This window comes from Carlito syrichta, unplaced genomic scaffold (genome assembly GCF_000164805.1).
Source record: "Carlito syrichta isolate Samal-C Ts95f unplaced genomic scaffold, Tarsius_syrichta-2.0.1 Scaffold303139, whole genome shotgun sequence".
In the NCBI taxonomy this organism is placed as follows: Eukaryota; Metazoa; Chordata; class Mammalia; order Primates; family Tarsiidae; genus Carlito; species Carlito syrichta.
Window position 1 is genome coordinate 515152 of NW_007247235.1, and position 18227 is coordinate 533378.

General features: G+C 40.1%; 1 protein-coding gene across 1 annotated transcript in view; it reads right to left on the reverse strand.

The window, feature by feature from the left end:
* Positions 1-6962: 6962 nt before the first annotated feature.
* SPA17 (sperm autoantigenic protein 17) overlaps positions 6963-18227 on the reverse strand; it is a 31796-nt gene continuing 20531 nt past the window's right edge. The window contains exons 3-4 of the mRNA XM_008057840.2: positions 10808-10891; positions 6963-7451 (exon numbers count right to left, since the gene is read on the reverse strand). Coding sequence (XP_008056031.1) covers positions 7308-7451; positions 10808-10891 — 228 coding nt within the window. The 3' untranslated portion in view covers positions 6963-7307. The remainder of the gene's footprint in view (positions 7452-10807; positions 10892-18227) is intronic.

Below are 18227 nucleotides of genomic sequence, written 5' to 3' on the forward strand. Positions count from 1 at the left end.
AGGGAGAAGGTAGAAGTGATGTTAAACAGTCAAAAAATGACCACCTCCAGAAAAATCTGAAATAAGGCCCAAAGTGACAGATAGGTGACCATAACTACTCTTCTCTCATTTTAATATTTAATAACCAATCCTAAGCCCTCATCATCAGCTCTTCTATTCTAGTTTTTTCTCCCCCTTTTCACTTGGGTATGTATGCTATAGTAAAGTTAGAGAGAAATAACTATATGAGTGGTTCTGAAAAGGTGACAAACACTGGCATGGCATTACACTTTGCACATATAAGGCATTCAACAGTTGTTACTTGTCTTGGTCTCTTTGGGCTGCCATAGCAAAATGCCATAGACTGGGGGACTTAAACAACAGAAATGTATTTCTTCACAGTTCTGGAGGCTTGAGGTTTCAGATCATGGTGACAGTATGGTTGGGTTTTGGTGAGGGCTCTCTTATTTGCTTACAGATAACCTCTTTCTCACTGTGTGCTCTTACAACCTTTCCTTGGTACCTGTGTGGGTTGGGGAGGGGGTGGAGCAAGCTCTCTGGTGTCTCTTCTCATAAGGGCACCAATGAGAGCTCCGCCCTCATGACCTCATCTAATCCGAATTATTTTCCAAAGACCCTGTCTCCAAATACCATCATATTGGGAGAGTTAGAGCTTCACCATATGAATTTTGGAAGGAATGCCACTGAGTACACAGTACTACTACTTGGGATTTTGGTAATTATAATTCATTTATTTGTATTTTTTTGTTATAGATTAGCCCCTGATAAGCAAGTATGCCCATCATTAAGTTTTTATACAGATCACATGAGAGGAAGCAAAGGGTTTTTAAAATGTGTGGGTATGTCAAAGATTTGTAATTTAACCTGCCATAGGTCAGGTTTCCTGGGCATGGTTTCTGAGACAAAGTTTGAGTATAGGTGGTTTTCTAAAGAATGCATTCAGGAACAACACCTGTAAACATGGTAGAGAAGCAGGGCCAGAAAGAAGATGAAGTTGAACTGTGATAAAGTTGCAACAAATATTTAACCAATCAAATGGTTGAGAGCTAGATGGCTCTGCAAAGTTGTCTCAATTTGAGGCAAGGGAATCAAGCCCTTATAGTGTAGCACTGACTAGTCATTAGATGGGGGTTGCTCTGCAGAAGGTACAACTTATGGTAAGGCAGCTCCTTAATATTGAGGTCAAGTCTTAGATAGGAAGGAGCTTTCAGTCCTGAAAGGGTCGGGGGAGGGGGACAGATCTGGCTAGCATATCACAACATTGACTACATTACCTAAGCAACCTAAGGCAACACTAAACTCATTTTTGAGATAGCACTGCTGTGATCATTCTTCCCTACCAATTGCTTGTTATGTGTCCAGGCATATTTTCTATTGTTTCAAGGAGTTCAAAACCAAGTTTTTTTGGTAGCTTCCAAAATTGGATTTAATGCCTGGTTTATCAAATGCCTGGGCCTTACTTCTTGGAAATATAATTTCAGTAGAAGAAGATGCCTTAGTCCTTGGTCAGAAGCCTTCTGAGACAGGAGTGTGTCTTCAGAGATAAAATGGTGGAAGATTCTCACACCTTCACCATTATATCTGATTTCTTTTAAGGTGGTAAATTCATATGCTTTCTATGGTGATCTGCTTGCTGGTCTTGGAGTGATGACAGTCCTTTGTTAAAATGTATGTGATAATGAGTGTGGTGGCTTTTCAGATTTTAGTTATAATGATATCATTCCCAAGCAGGCTTTAATTTTTTGGCCTCTACACACCAGAGGCTTCTTACTCCCAAGCATATTTCATTAATGAAAATAATTTCACATTCTGAAGTATTGTATTGTGCATGTACAGTATCTTCTGAGAGCCCCCACATGAATGGTACCTATAGAAACCTAGCAGAAACTTAGCTTATTCTTAGTCTTTTTGCCTCAGTGTAGTGGTTAGCAAGCATTCAGACATTCTACTGCGGGATAAACAGCAGCCTATCCCATCTCCCCTAGGCAAATTTCCTTCAGATACAAGAGCAGGACAACCCAAATGCCCAGCCCACCTTTGGTCAAGGAATTTGTGAATTGCAAATGTCTAACAGTTCTCTTAATCCCCTTCAGGTTAACCTAATCAGCCCTCTGTGAACTACGTGACACAGATAAGCCCCACCATGACAGCAATCATGTGACTAACCCACCCATCTTCCTGCTGTCCATCATCTGACATCATCAGTACCTGTGCTTGCCTGCCCCTTTGTGATGATGTAGAAGCAGACCACCACCCAATCACCCTAATGATCTTCCCCCATCAAGGGGAATGGTTAAAAGGATTCAACCACAAGCAACCAGGGGCCATTGCCTTGCTAGAGTCTGGTGCAGCCATGTGCTCTTTGAGCCATGGCTGTCGCCATGCTTCCTGGCTTTGGTCCCCCTCCCCCACCTTGGGGAGGTGAATCTTCTCTTTCTCTCTCTAATTTATTTCTAAGTAAACTTTTCTTTCTTAACCATTTTGTGTGTTGCAGTTCTTTGCAATTTACTCGGATCTCTGGGTTGCCAGCGCGCACCTCTGGCTTACCAGCCCCAGCAGTGCTGCGCGCCTCCCAGCGTCTCTCGACCCTCATCCAGTCCATCTGTACCCTAACACCACAGACATAAATAATTGTCGTTATTATTCTTGTAAGGGTAAGTAGTTATATTTGTAAAAAGCACTTCAGATTGGAAATGAGTTTATCAACATCATAAATTGACACAAATGGGCTATATGTTCATTACATTTATATGGGAGAGGAAATATAGGAATAAAAGCAAGAGACAAAAGTCCTAGTCCTATGTTTATAACACATTCTAGAAATATCTGTAAGCCAGGAAACCTATATGCAGGAAATTATCACCTGGTGTTTGTATTACCACCCCCACTCATAAAATAAAAACATGGGAATGATTTTATAGGGAAAAATTCAAAGTTTGAAGATGTTGCCAGTTGGGGTAGAGTGCAACGTTCATGGGGTTTTGACCCACTACTGGAAGGAATTTCAGAGTGACCAATACAGTTTTAAAACAGTTTATTAGAAAGAGACAGAGAGATAGCTGGGCCTGGTAATATGTGTCTGTAGTTGAGAGAGAGAGAGAGAGAGAGGAGAGGGGAGAGGGAAGAGGGCAGAGGAGAGAGAGGGAGAGAGAGAGGAGAGAGAGGAGAGTGGAGAGAGGAGAGAGAAACTTGATATAGCTACTTAGTGATTAATATGTTAATAATATGTTAATGAGCGGGCTACAGGTATCTGCTGCTCTGAAGAGATTACCATCTCTCTTACTCTGATGGGTGAGGGGGTGGCTTTTTCCCAGAACATGCATTTTACCTTGATAGACTGGTCAGACTTTATGACTATGTTAATTTATGAGCTAAAAGGTGGTCTAATACAATTTTTTTCTTTTTGAGTTGGAATCTCACTCTGTCATTCAGGCTGGAGTACAGTGGCATGTTCACAGCCATTGCTGCCTCAACCTGCTGGGCTCAGGTGATCTTTCTGCTTCAGCCTTCCAAGTAGCTGGAACTACAGGCACGTGCCACCACACCCAGCTAATTTGTTTTTGGATTCATTGTGGAGATGAGGTTTCACCATGTTGTCCAGGCTGGTCTCGAACCCATGGGCTCAGGCAATCCTCTCACCTCCACCTCCCAAAGTTCTGGGATTATAGATGTGAGCCACCATGCCCGGCTGATTATCATTTCTATAGCTTCTGATTCAGGTCCAGAGACCACCTTGATGGGCTTTTCTATGGGGGGGCCAGCCCCTGCAGAGAGATTTAGAGGGTCCCTGAAAGGTGGGGCAGCGCTGGCGATTATTCTGGAGAAATAAAGAGAAAGAAAGAGAAAAGGGGAGAAAGAAAGAGACTGGACTCTGTCTAGTGCAGAAGCCAATTTAATGGGACAAACCGCAAACCTTTTATCCGAAAGTTTCACAGGCAAGATAGCAAGATTTTCACATGAACACAAAGCCAGGTGGATGAGGGGTGTCCCCTCACCCACCAGGTGTTTCCTCAAGCATGAGGAAGGACAATCCCAATATTATTTCACTCTTTGTTATGCTTGGTTAATGTTCCTCACAAACAATACAACAATTCTAACATCATAATATTCTAATAATCAATAACTTCTAAAACTTATTCATTCCCAACACCTAATGACTGACTTAAATACTAATACCTTTCTATTCTGTGCTAATTTTACGTATACTATAAAAAACTCTTAATAATAGCTCAAACCAGTTCCTAAAGAATGGTCCAGTCCAAAGATCACGCTGGGCCGTTTCCAGGAACAGTTGATTATAATCTCTTAACAAAATGGCTATTCTAAAATCCTATGTATCTATCTTAATTTCTATAAAAGTTTCTAATTCCTAATCCTAATATATAAAGCTGATCATCAGCAATAAAACTTCTAAAATAAAACCCCAATACAAACTGTAATTGTACTAAAGCCAAAACCACAATTAGTAGAAAGTGGGAACAATGAAATTTCTAAAGTTAGCTGTATTCTTATAAAACTTCAATATATCATGTTTGATCATGCTTGAACTAACATAATTCCCTGACATAGCATGACCTATTCTACAATACTTTCTATGAATAAAATAAATTCAGTTTCTATTATAAGTAGAAAAAACCCTACACTAATTGTAACTGAAGAACCAGTTTAAAAGAATGCAGCCCAGCCCAAAGTGGACACTGGGCTCTTAGGAATGTGGCCCAGTCCAAAGTTCGTGCTGGGCCATTTCTGGTAACTCTAGATAATCATCTATACTGTCTAAAGCTGGAAACAGCTCTCTAAATGTATATACTAATTCTACAAATATACTTTTAAATCTTATAAAGAATCTTATATCATATATAAGGCTCCCAAATGTGACCTGAGTTTGAACTGTGTTAAGTTTAAAGCCAAAACCTCAGTCTATGAGAAACGGGAACAATGGATCCCTAGAGTCAGCCATGCCTGTTATATTCTCAGAACTTCATGCTTAGATCATCAAAGTCCCTGCTAGTGGGTCATGCCAAACAACAAAGAAGGGAGGAGGGAATGGGCCTTCAGCTCCTGAACCCAACCTGGTGGTCTCAGGGTCCACAGCCCGCCTGGATCTCTAACGCTCAGGTGGGCCTCCACGGCCGGCTCCCAACACTTTTCCTCTGATGACCTGAGGGAGTTGGGTGGACATTGGGTCCACATCGAGTCCACATTCCAACCCACAGGGCAGTTTGGCCTGCAGACGCTTTCCTATTTTAAACTAAAAACTGTCTACAAGAAATTTCTCTATTTATGTCTAACCAACACTGATTACCCTGCCTCAAAAATATGGTACCTATTGAGATGTTTCTAAATGTTAGAAAGTAAGTTGTTTTGCAGTAGAAAGAGAAAACGTTGGATTGATTTTATTGAGAAATTAGAGAAATCACTGTTTAGTTTGCTTTAGAACAACAACAAAAGTGAGTGATATGTTTAGAGGCAGTATGACAATGGCAATTCAGGACCTCTCCCTGGGTTCATTTGTGAATCACAGAGACACTCCACATCACAGAGTCTGAACTCCATATCACAGTGGAACAGAACACACTTTCCTCCAAATAATGATAGATTTATATTTATTAAAAAGGACTGAATGATGATCTTGACAGAAGAGTACTGTTCTATAGGTACAGTGTTCATAAGAAAGTTTTATGAAAAATTCACGTTCACAAACTCTCACACAGCTTCCCACAGAACAAAATTTTGCATATAGTTTATAACAGTTTAAGTCCTCTCTCACACACACATGATTTTTTTATATTTTCCTAGATTCCAAAGCTCTTTCTTTTGGGAGTTCCCCTTGTTTGTATTGCACAATTCCAAGAAGCATTGCAATTGCAGTCTACCCATATTTCCTTGGTCCTGTGTCTTGTTAACCCTTCACATGCTGTTTTACTTTTTTTCTTTTACTCTTGATACTTCTCTTAGATTTTATGACTAATTTACTAAATAGTGCAGGGTAGGGAGAAGCCATATGGTGATTAAAGTATTGTGGTGGATATTTGTTGGTTGCTTGCCTAGTTTCCACTATCCCTTCTTCCTTACAACATTACTCTATTTCCTACAAGAGACTTTAAACTTACTTGACTTTCAGCCAGATTTTTTTTTTTTTCAGAATTCATCTACTTCAGGGGCTGGTTGTGATAGTGACAGAGATAAGCCTGTTAGCATATTCTTTTCCCCTGGCCTCAATAATTGATTCAGGGACAGATGTATAGCTCAATCAAAGCTAATTAGATGGAAGGAGCTATTTGCTAGGGCTTCTCCAACTTTCTGTTTGAGCTACTAGAAATTATTCACTCCTTCCTGCTGCATGTAAAAGAGGTACCAGACAGTGAATAGAATAGCAAATCTCTAGCCTCATGGAGCATAGGTTTTACAGAGAAGCAGGCAGTAAAGAAGATATATTAGATGCTGTTCAGAATAAGGAGAAAAATAAAGAAGAGAAGGGCAAAAAGGAGTGCTTTTTTTTTTTAAAAAAGCTATTTTACATAGAGGGAAGGAGGTCCAGAGAAGGTCTCATTGACTTTTGCTTATTTAATAAAGACCTGAAGGAATGAGGCAATGTTTGGGGAAAAGCATTCCAGATAGAGGGAACAACATATGCAACATTCCTGAGATGGGAGCATGCCTGGAATGTCTGAGGAAGAGCTTTGAGGCCAGTGTGACTGCAGTAAAGTGAACAGGCAATATGAGGTCAGAGGTACCAGGAAGAAAGGTCTGCATACGCCTTTATAGACCACTATGAAGACTGTAGCTTTTACTCTGAGTGAAATGGGAAGCCATTGGAAGTTTTAAGCAGAGAAGTGACATGGTATGACTTAGATTATAGTAGGATATTCTGGCTGATGTGTTCAAAGGAGGAAAGAGTGTGTGAGGGTTAAAAGAGCAGTATAATTCTTTATCACTAGGAGTGAGACAGGAGCTAAAGAGATGTGATAGAGATTATTTATTCATCCGATAATGGTTAGACCACATAACCTCTGAGATCTCCACAAACTCAGATACTCCCATTCTATAACTCTAAATTCAAGGGTCTCTATGCATAGACTTAGGACAATTATAAACAAGATTCATGATCTCAGGGAAATCTTCAAGTGGTATGTTTCAGTGGTATGTTTATTAAACAAATGCTCATGACAGATTTTCACAACAGCAACAAATGCTATTTCACAACATCAAATCTCCCTTACTAAGGAAAGAAAATGACAATAAGATCAAAGTTGATGGATTTGGATTATTTTTTCATGTTTTCTGGGAGTAAAACCCATGTATCCTCACATATTTTTCTCTGTTTCTTTATTTTGGAGATTATCTGCTTTCATTTTCTTTGCCTCCTCTCTGGCCATGTGTCCCCGGAAGGCAGCTTGGATTTTGACAGCAGCAACCTCCTCTTTTTCCTTATTTTCTTCAGAAGATTCCTTCATTGAAAAGAGAAAATGTCAAACAGCCCCATTAAAAAGTGGGCAAAAAGACATGAATAGACACTTCTTGAAAGAAGATATACGGGCAGCCAACAGACACTTTCATAAGTGCTCAGCCTCACTCAACATCAGAGAAATGCAAATCAAAACCACATTGAGATACCACCTAACCCCAGGAAGAATGGCCATCATTAATACAAAAAACAACAGATGCTGGGGAGGATGTGGAGAAAAAGGAAGGCTTCTCCACTGCTGGTGGGAATGCAAACTAGTGCAACCTTTCTGGAAGACAGTGGCAATTTCTGAAAGAACTAAAATTGACCCTCCATATGACCCAGCAGTTACCCTATTGGGAATATACCCAGAGGAACTCAAATCATTCTACCAAAAAAATACCTGCACATGTATGTTTGTTACAGCTCTATTCACAACAGCAAAAACATGGAACCAACCATGTTGCCCATCGAAGCTGGACTGGATTAAAAAAATGTACATATACACAGTGGAATATTATGCAGCCACAAAGAAAGACAAACATATGGACTTCACAGCAACTTGGATGGATTTGGAGTCGATCATACTCAGTGATCTATCACAGAAACAAAGAAGAGCGTACCATATGTTCTCATTCATAAGCAGACCTTGAGCAATTATAATACTATAAGAAAGGGATTGGCAGTAGTGAGAAACTATCAGGGGAGGAGGGTGGAATTGGCAGTTGAGGGAAACTGCTAGGGGAGGGAGGGGCATACCTCATCAACAAGGGTACCTACAAATTCAACGTTTGTATACCTAACCCTGAATTGTACCCCACATCTTTACAATAAAAAAATCTGCCCCCCAAAAAAGAAAAGAGAAAAAATAAGACACTTCTTAAACATCTCAAATTTTTGAAGGCATAAAAATAAATGCATACAATGTAATCAATTTAGGGTGCCACTATCTGAGATCTGTTGCTTCCTAAGGGAACTTTCTATATTGTCACATTGTATATGTACCAAATGGTGAATGCCAAAATAGCAGGCATTTTGTTTTGTCACTTTTTAATATGTCTCTGCAATAAAAGATCATTGCCAACTTTATCCCCTCAAAATAGCTCCTATTTAACAGTTTCCTGAGCAATAACATTTTTTTGGGGGGGAAACAAAGAAGAATACTTGAAACATGGTAAAAATGTTAAGAATAGTAAATGTGCTGTTTTAAAATAATCATGATTACATTAGATGAATTTAAATTCTAAGTTTTCAATTTTCCAGTAATTCACTAACCAAAATCATTAAAGTTGAGCGCCAAAGAAAAATCCATTTGGTCTAGTAATATCAGTTTTAGTGTGGTTGGTTGAACTTTGGTATGTAGTGTCTTCTTTTTTTTTTTTTAATCTAGGATAATTTAAAGATAGTGATATGCATGAATCTTAAGTGTACAATTGAATATATAGTTTTTAATATATCGTTTATATTATAAAAATGATATGTACACATTTAAAAAACTGAAATATCACTGGCAATGAAAGTCTTCTTCCCCTTTCCAAATCCTATCCTAGAAGATAACCATTATTATGGGTTTAGTGTCTATATCCTTCCCAAAATTTCTCTATATGCAAATATATTCATATAGGTATATATATACCTTTAAATTTTAAAAACAAGATCATGCTAATTACAGTATTCTGCAACTAGTTTTTCAATATAACAATAAATCTTGGTTCTGTTTTTTCTATGTTATTATTCAATGTATAATTCTACCCATTTTTAAATGATATTATTTGGGTTGTTATTAAATGATATTATTATTATTATTTTAGTTGTAGTCTCACTCTGCTGCCCAGACTGGAGTGCAGTGGCCGCTCCCGGCCACTGCAGCCTTGACTGACGGGGCTCTGGTGATCCTTCCGCCTCAGCCTTCCAAGTAGCTGGAACTACAGGTGCGTGCTACCACACCCGGCTAATTTTTTGATTTATTGTAGAGATGAGGTCTCGCCAAGTTGCCCTGGCGGGTCTTGAACCCACAGGCTCAGGCATTCCACTCACCTCAGCCTCCCAAAGGTGCGAGATTACAGTCTGAGCCACGAGCCTGGCTAAATGATATTATTATTTGGGTTGTTCAAGCCCTCCCATCTCCCTAAAATTAGGCAAATTTAGCACTTAAACTCTTAAATGTGGAAAGAATGGCACAAAATTATCTGAGATGATATCCTGATATGGGAAAATGAATTACATGCAAGTTGGAAATGAATGAGATCCCAACTCAAACTCATGAAAACCTGTTCAAGGGCATCTATGAAAGAAATGATACTCCTTTTTTCCTTGACCTCCCCTTTCATCTTCTGCTAATGTTAGGCTTATTAAATTGTATTGATATAATTCTGGAATAACTTGTAAATGTTATAGGGAAAAGCACTGCCTCACTGGGTAGGAGGTAAGATATTCCTTAAGGGTGATATCCATTTTGGGTTTCAGTCATTGGGCAACTACCTGAGAAATTAAGACACGAAAAAGAAGTCAGAAGTTGGGATTTCCACATTGCAGAGAGTGACTTCTTCTTTCTTACAAGGTCTGGTACTCTTGAGTCTGGACTATGAGGAATATAGACAATGATGTGCTGCTAAATGTTTAGCAATTGGCTCTCTAGACAAAAAAAAAACAAAAAAAAAAGCCCTAATATGCACTGTTTTCCATGGTCTTAATATTCCCACTGTGACCGATCTCAAGCTATCAAAGTGAAATGACTGAACTAGGCCTTGGGTAGAAATATGCACAATCATCTCTTGAGAGCTGGCTCTAACACACCACTGAATATAGGTATCTTTGAGGGTGAATTTCCCTATGTCTTCCACTGCTTGGGTGTAGAGTATCAGGAAGGCATTTTTGTAGAGGGCTATGCATGGAAGATGAATAAGCTACATTGTGTAAAGCCATTGTATTTGGCTGTATGTAATTCCCTGTGATTTTCTTTTTGTTATCTCTGGATCCTTTGCCATTGTGTGGTGGTGATAGGATAAATTAGTGAAAAATCCCTAAAATGGAAGATTAATCTGAAGCATCAAGACTGGGGCTATGAGTTCCATTTGCTCTTCTCCACAGGGAGATTTTCCATCCATTAAAAATCTTGAAAAATAAGATTTTACTTTTAAGAGGAAGAGTGAGTCTTCCTCCATAAGAGGTATGGCTGAAAAGGATCCACAAGTTAGTTTATTGCTGATATTACTTATTACTGATATTAATTACCTAGAAAGCAAAAGAATAATTTTTAACAATATAGATAACAGACTGATTCATATTTGGAGTACAGTTTTAAGTTGGGTGATATCATTGTTTGTAGGAACCCAGTAGTACATGAAAAATACTACATACTAAGGTGGTGACTGGGGTCTCTTTCCCTTCCACAGTCTGAGACTTTCCTTGTTCAGGCTCACATTTCTCAGGTGATCCTTGCTCCTGGAGAGAGAGGAGAGGTTCAAATTGGCAGTTTCCAAAATAGTAAAGTCTTGGACCAAACTGCTTAAAGGAAATTAAATGTTATTTTAAGTTATTGAGAAATAGAGGTAATTAAATATTACATACTTATAATTTAACAAGGAAAGTACATTGAAACAAGAAGAAATAAAAGTTCTCCAGGTAGTGTGTGTAAACAAATATCAAAGACCAATAAATCAGTAAAAATATTTGATCTTTTGCTTTGGGGATGTGTGTGCCACTGTTTTATGTTAAAAACAAACCATTGTCTTATACTATAGGTTAATAAGATGCTGTAATGAATTCTGACCAAAGTATAAAAATAAGTGCTATAATAGTTTCTAAAATAGGACTAAAATAAATGCCAGGCAGGGCTTGGTGGCTCAGTCTGTAATCCTAGCACTTTGGGAGGCGGAGGCGAGTGGATTTCCTGAGCCCACGGGTTAGAGACCAACCCAGGCAACTTGGGAAGACCTCATCTCTACAATAAAATAAAAATAGATGGGCATGGTAGTGCGCATCTGTAGTTCCGGCTACTCAGAAAACTGAGGTAGGAGGATCGCTGGAGCCTAGCAGATTGATGCTGGGGTGGCCATGAGCATGCATGCCAGGGCACTCCAGGCTGGGCGAAGGAGTGAGACTCCAACTAAAAAATAAATAAATAAATACATAAATAAATAAAATAAAATCCAGTTTGTTTCATAGCGTGATGTCAAGTTGACTCCTTAATGAAGTTTTTGGATTAAAACTAAGTCAATCACTTGTATTCAACATTGTACTGGAAGTACTAGTAAGAGCAATCAGGCAAGATAAATAAATACAAGGCAACCAGATTGAAAAAGAGGAAGTCAAACTACCTCTGTTTGCTGATGACATGATTGTATATCTAGAAAACCCTAAAGACCCTCCCAAAAGACTATTAGACCTGATAAACAACTTCAGTAAAGTTTCAGGATACAAAATCAACACACAAAAATCAGTAGCCTTTGTATACACCAATAATACTCAAACTGAGAACCAAATCAAGTGATCAATTCCATCTACAATAGTCAGTCTCTCTCCCCCTCCCCCGCACCCCCTATACACTTAATCAAGGAGGTAAAAAATTTCTGTGAAACAATGATAAAAGAAGTTGTAGGTAACACAAATGGAAGAACATCCCATGCTTATGGATCAAAATATTCAATCAGATGACCACAATGGCCAAAACAATATACAGATTCAATGCAACACCTATCAAAATACCAACATAATTTTTCAAAGAGCTAGAAAAAGTAATCCTAAAATTTATATGGAACTAAAAGTGAGCCCAAATAGCCAAAGGAATCCTAAGTAAAAAGAATAAATGTGGAGGCATCACATGACCTGACTTCAAATTATACCACAAGGCTATAGTAACTAAAACAACATGGTACTGATACAAAATTATACAGATATATCAGTGGAACAGAATAAAGGACCCAGAAATAAAGCCACACACCTATAAACCAATTGATCTTCAACAAAGCCAAAAAAAAAAAAATAATAAAATAAACAATGAGGTAAGGATACCCTATTCAATAAATGGTGCTGGGAAAATTGGCTAGCCATATCCAGAATAATGAAATGGAACCCCTATGTCTCACCATATGCAAAAACTAACTCAAGATAGATTAAAGACACATGTAAGACCTGAAATGATAAACATCCTAGAAGAATACTGAGGAAAAAAATCTCTAGACATTGACCCAGGCAAAGAATTTATGATGAAGATTCCAAAAGCAAATGAAATAAAAATAGACAAAGGGACTTAATTAAACTAAAAAGTTTCTACACAGCAAAAGAAATAATCAACAGAGTGAACAGAAAACCTACAGAATGAAGGAAATATTTTGCATAATGTGCCTCAGACAAAGGACTAATAGCCAGGATCTACAAGGAACTCAAACAGCTCAACATGAAAAGAACCAACAAAAAGTGGGCAAAGATGAATAGACACTTCTCAGAATAAGACATAGAAGCAGCTATGACACACACACACACACACACACACACACACACACACACACACACACACACACACATGCTCATCAGAGAAATGCAAATTAAAGCTACAAATGGTATCATCTTACAAGAGTCAGAATGGCTATTATTAAAACGTCAAAGAACAACAGGTTTTCTCCTGGAGGGAGGGCCAAGATGATCGAATGAAGACATAACATGATTGTTGTCTCAGCAGAGAAACCTATACGGCGGAGCGGACCTAGGCCTCTTAGGTTCAGCCTGAAAACCCAAGCTGAGGCTTATTGAACGGTCACCTGGGGATGTAGAGGTAGTTATAAGCCCCAGACACCCCTAGAAGCAACCCCATGATGAGATTAAGAGAGTGTTCTTGGAGAAGGAAGGGGTGAGTGCAAGCAACAGCTTTTGTTTTCTCTCACAAACCTCTGCAGTCCCAGCCAAGGGAGAGATAGTTCAAGTCCTTCCTCCCCTCCCCCTACCCTGCTGGCCAGGTGTAGAGAGCTGTCCTGAATTGAGACAGAGGCACCAGCAGGATCCATGTGCAGTCCCCAGTTTCCGGGGAGTCCCTGTGCCAAAGGCTGCCAATCACCCCATGGAGAGGCTCTGCAGGAAACACCCTGGGGTGGACTGAGTTATGTGGTGCTCCCTTCTGTCTCCCTCTTCAGCAACCAGCAGGGGTGACATGCCCACTTTGAGGATATTTCTCTGGCACCAGTATTGATTGTGGCCCAAGATAAGGGCTGCAGATAGGGACTGCTCTTAGGGGGCTGTCATCATTGCAATAGCCCCTCCCAAGGAGCAGGGCAGACTAGGAGATGGGGCACCACTGCCCAGTGCAACCCCTGTGCTCCACCCACCTGCAGACTGAGGGAGAAATATCAACTCTCCACTGCAGAGACAGCTGCTTCCCTTATATCCCTGGGCTAAAGGGGTGGTTCCACCTAGATGGGAGGAGCCACTCCATGCTCCCAAGAGCACCTATGCCAGAGTAGAGCTACAGAGCCCCTCCTGGTGGATTGCCAATCCTGCTGACCAAGCACACAGACTAGAGAAGGGGCCACCTGGACAGCCACGGCCCCTAGTGCTTGTGCTGGAGGGAGGAGAAAGCCTCTGAACTAGAGGAAAGGACTTGTCTCACCCCCACCAGACTGCACCAGTAAAGCAGTGACAGATGGTTTCCCTCCAGTTCACCACCCTTCATACCACCACTGCCCCTCCTACAGGTAGACCAGAGGAGGGAGGGCAGGTAAAAAAAAAACTGCCACCTCATTAGTAACAACTTTATCTACTAAAAAAAACAACAAAACATAAAAAAAGAGAGCATCTGCCTTCACAAATGAGAAAGAAACAGTGAAAAAACACTGGCAATTCCCAAAGTTTTTTTTTTTTTTTTTGAGTTGGAGTCTCACTCTGTCACCCAGACTGGAGTGCAATGGCTGCTCCCGGCCACTGCAGCCTCGACCTGCTGGGCTCCGCGATCCTTCCACCTCAGCCTTCCAAGTAGCTGGAACTACAGGAGCGCGCTACCACGCCCGGCTAATTTTTGATTTGTTGTAGAGATGAGGTTTCGTCAAGTTGCCCAGGTGGGTCTCAAACCCGCGGGCTCAGGCAATCCACTCACCTTGGCCTCCCAAAGGCTGAGCCACCGAACCCGGCCTGGCAATTCCCAAAGTTTTAATGAGTCAACACCCATAAAGGGGCTTCCCAGATTCCAAGCAATGAAACCCATCCAGAATGACCTGTCCCTGATGAGAGACATAGAATTCAGACTACGGATGACAAAAACATGGAATGAATTCCATCAGAAAGTGGACATGCAAATGATTCAGGCCACAAAAACAGTGCAGGAAGTGAATGCTGACTTGGTCATTTTAAGAAAGAACCAAACTGAACTTCTGGAGATGAAGAACATCTTCTGGAATTTCAAAACACAACAGCAAGCCTTAACCCCAGAATCAACAGGCAGAGGAAAGAACCTCAGAACTTGAAGCTCGAATTATTGAACTAATCCAGTCTGACAAAAAACAAGAAGAAAAGACTTAAGAAGAATTAGTAAAGTCTATGATAGGTCTGGGATTATGTAAAGAGACCAAATATATGGTTGATTATCATCCATGAGGGAGAAGGAGAAACTGAGAATACCCTGAAACAGTCTTCCAAGAAAACTTCCCTTATCTCACTAAGGAGGTAGCCATGCAGACACAAGAGATTCAGAGAATTCCTGTGAGGTGTTATGCAAGAAGACCATCCCCAAGGCACATAATAATCTGACTTGCCAAGGTAAGCATGAAAAACAAATCCCAAAGGCAGTTAGAGAGAAGGGACAGAGCACCTATCAAGGAAAACCTGTCAAAATTTCATCAGACTCTCAGCAGAAATCAGAAGGAACTGAGGTGTCATCTTTAACATTCTTAAGGAAAAACAATTCCAGCTAAGAATTTCCTACCCATCAAGTTAAGCTTCAGTAATGAAGGAGAATTAAAATCCTTCCTAGACATCCAACCTCTAAGAGAATATATCACCCCCAGACCAGTCCTTCAGGATTTGCTTAAGAAAGTTCTAACCACAGAAATGAAAGAATGGTTCCACCCATTGCAAAAGCACAGGTAAACACAGAGTTTACAGACCATACAAATTAACCACAAAGCATAAAACACAAAGCAGTCTTTGAACAGCAATATGATAGGAACAAACTCCCACATATCAATAATTAAATGTGAACAGACAGAATGTGCCACTCAAAAGGCATAAGGGGGCAAATTGGATAAAGAAGCATGATCTATCCTTCTCTGCCTTCAGGAAACCCATCTCACTGCAAATGATATCCACAGGCTCAAGGCAAAGGGCTGGAGAAAGATCTTCCAGGAAAATGGAAGACAAAAAAGAGAAGAACATAGCTATTCTTATATCAGACAAAACAGATTTTAAACCAATAAAAGTTAAAAAAGACAGTGAAGGACACCACATGATGATAAAAGGCTTAATCCACCACAAAAAATATCTGTCTTGAATGTATGAGGGGCATCCCCCCCAAAGTGAAATTTATTTACAAAAAATGATTTATTTTTTGACTAGGTATGGTGGCTTAAGCCTGTAATCCCAGCACTTCAGGAGGCTGAGGTGAGAGGATTGCCTGAGCTCAGGGGTTTGAGAACAGCCTGGGCAACTTGGTGAGACCTCATCTCTACAACAAATAATAACTAAATAAATAAACAAGTAAAGCCAGGCATGGTAGTGTGCACCTGTAGTTTCAGTTATTTGGAAGGTTGAGGTGGAAGGATCGCCTGAGCCAAGCAGGTTGAGGCTGTAGTGGCTGTGAGTGTGACACTGCACTCCAGCCTGGGTGACAAAGTGAGATTCTGACTCAAAAAAAAAAAAAGACTTATTTTTACATGTTTAAATATCAGTCACCTTCAAAATACTCTCTGTTTGATGCAATATACCTATCAAGATGATTTTCCCACTGCTCCAAACAGTTTTTGAACTTTTCAATTTTGATGCCTTTTAATGGTTTTGCCATTTTTTGTTTCACCTCTTTCACATCAGCAAAATGTTTCCCTTTGAGGGCTTTTCTCATCTGGGGCAACAACAACAACAAAAAGACATGAAGAGTTAAGATGGGGTTAATAGGGAGGGTGGGTCACAAGGGTCTCATGCCATTTTTTGGTTGAAAACTGCTAACTACTTAGCATGGCATGGGCAGGTGTGTGCTATGGTAGAAGGACCACTCACCTGTGTGGTATGTTTCTTTCAAAAATCATGATGAAACCTTCTCAAAACTTCCAGATGAAAACTTTGGTTGGGGATTTGATGTGGGGGAAGAAATTCCAAGTGTACTATAAGGAGCCTGCTCTCCAAACAACTAATTCTGTTTTTATTCAGGGGATTCCCTCCCTCATATATGCACCCAACATGGGAGTACCTAGATTTATAAAACAATTGCTGATTAAACTAAGAGAGGACATAGACAGCCATACAATTAATAGTCAGGCACTTTAATACATTGCTAACAGCCTTATACAGATCACTGAGGCTAAAAAACTAACAAGGACATTCGGAATCTTAACTTGACACTTGACCAATTGGATCTAACTGATGTCTACAGAACACTTTACCCAACAACTACAGAATATACATTCTTTACATTAGCACATGGAGCATACTCCATGATCAACCACATACTTGGACATAAATCAAGTATAAACAAATTTTAAAAGGTCAAAATAAAACCAAGCATCTTCTCAGACCACAGCAGAATAAAAATATATCTTCACCAACAGGGACCCCTCAAAACATACAAACACATGTAATACATGAATGATTTTGACTTAACACAGAAATAAAAAGATTCCTAGAGGAGATGCAAATCAAAACCACACTGATATACCACCTAACTCCAGGCATAATGGCAATTATCAACAACTCAAAAAAGAACAGCTGCTGGAGAGGGTGTGGCGAAAAGGGAACACTTCTACACTGTTGGTGGGAGTATAAACTAGTGCAACCTCTGTGGAAAGCAATGTGGTGATTCCTAAAAGCTCTAAATATCAACCTCCCATATGACCCCGCAATCCCCCTACTGGGAATATATCCTGAAGAACTCAAATCACTCTATAAAAAAGATACCTGCACACGTATGTTTATTGCAGCATTGTTCACAATAGCAAGAACCTGGAAGCAACCATCAAAAGAGGACTGGATTAAAAAAATGTGGTACATATACATGATGGAATACTACGCAGCCATAAAAAAGAACAAAATCATGAATTTCGCAGCAACCTGGATGGAACTAGAGTCTATAATACTGAGTGAACTCTCACAGAAACAAAGATCTGCATATCACATGTTCTCACTCATATAGTGAACCTTGAACATCCAATGTAATACTATAAGAAAATGACTGACAGAGCCAGACTTGGTGGCTCAGCCTGTAATCCCATGCCTTTGGGAGGCTGAGGTGAGTGGATTGCCTGAACCCGTGGGTTCGAGACCCGCCTTGGCAGCGAGACCTCATCTCTACAATAAATCAAAAAATCAGCTGGGCATGGTAGCACATGCCTGTAATTCCGGCTACTTGGAAGGCTGAGGAGGAAGGATTGCTGGAGCTCAGCAGGTCAAGGCTGCGGTGACCAGGAGCGGCCACTGCACTTCAGTCTGGGCGACAGAGTGAGACTCTAACTCAAAAAAAAAAAAAGAAAGAAAAAGAAAATGACTGACAGTAGCGGAAACTATGGGGGGGGGGAGACGGTATTAACGGTAGTAAATACCTGTCTGGGGACGAGGAAACACCTCTTATCAACAAGGTTGCCTGAACAAA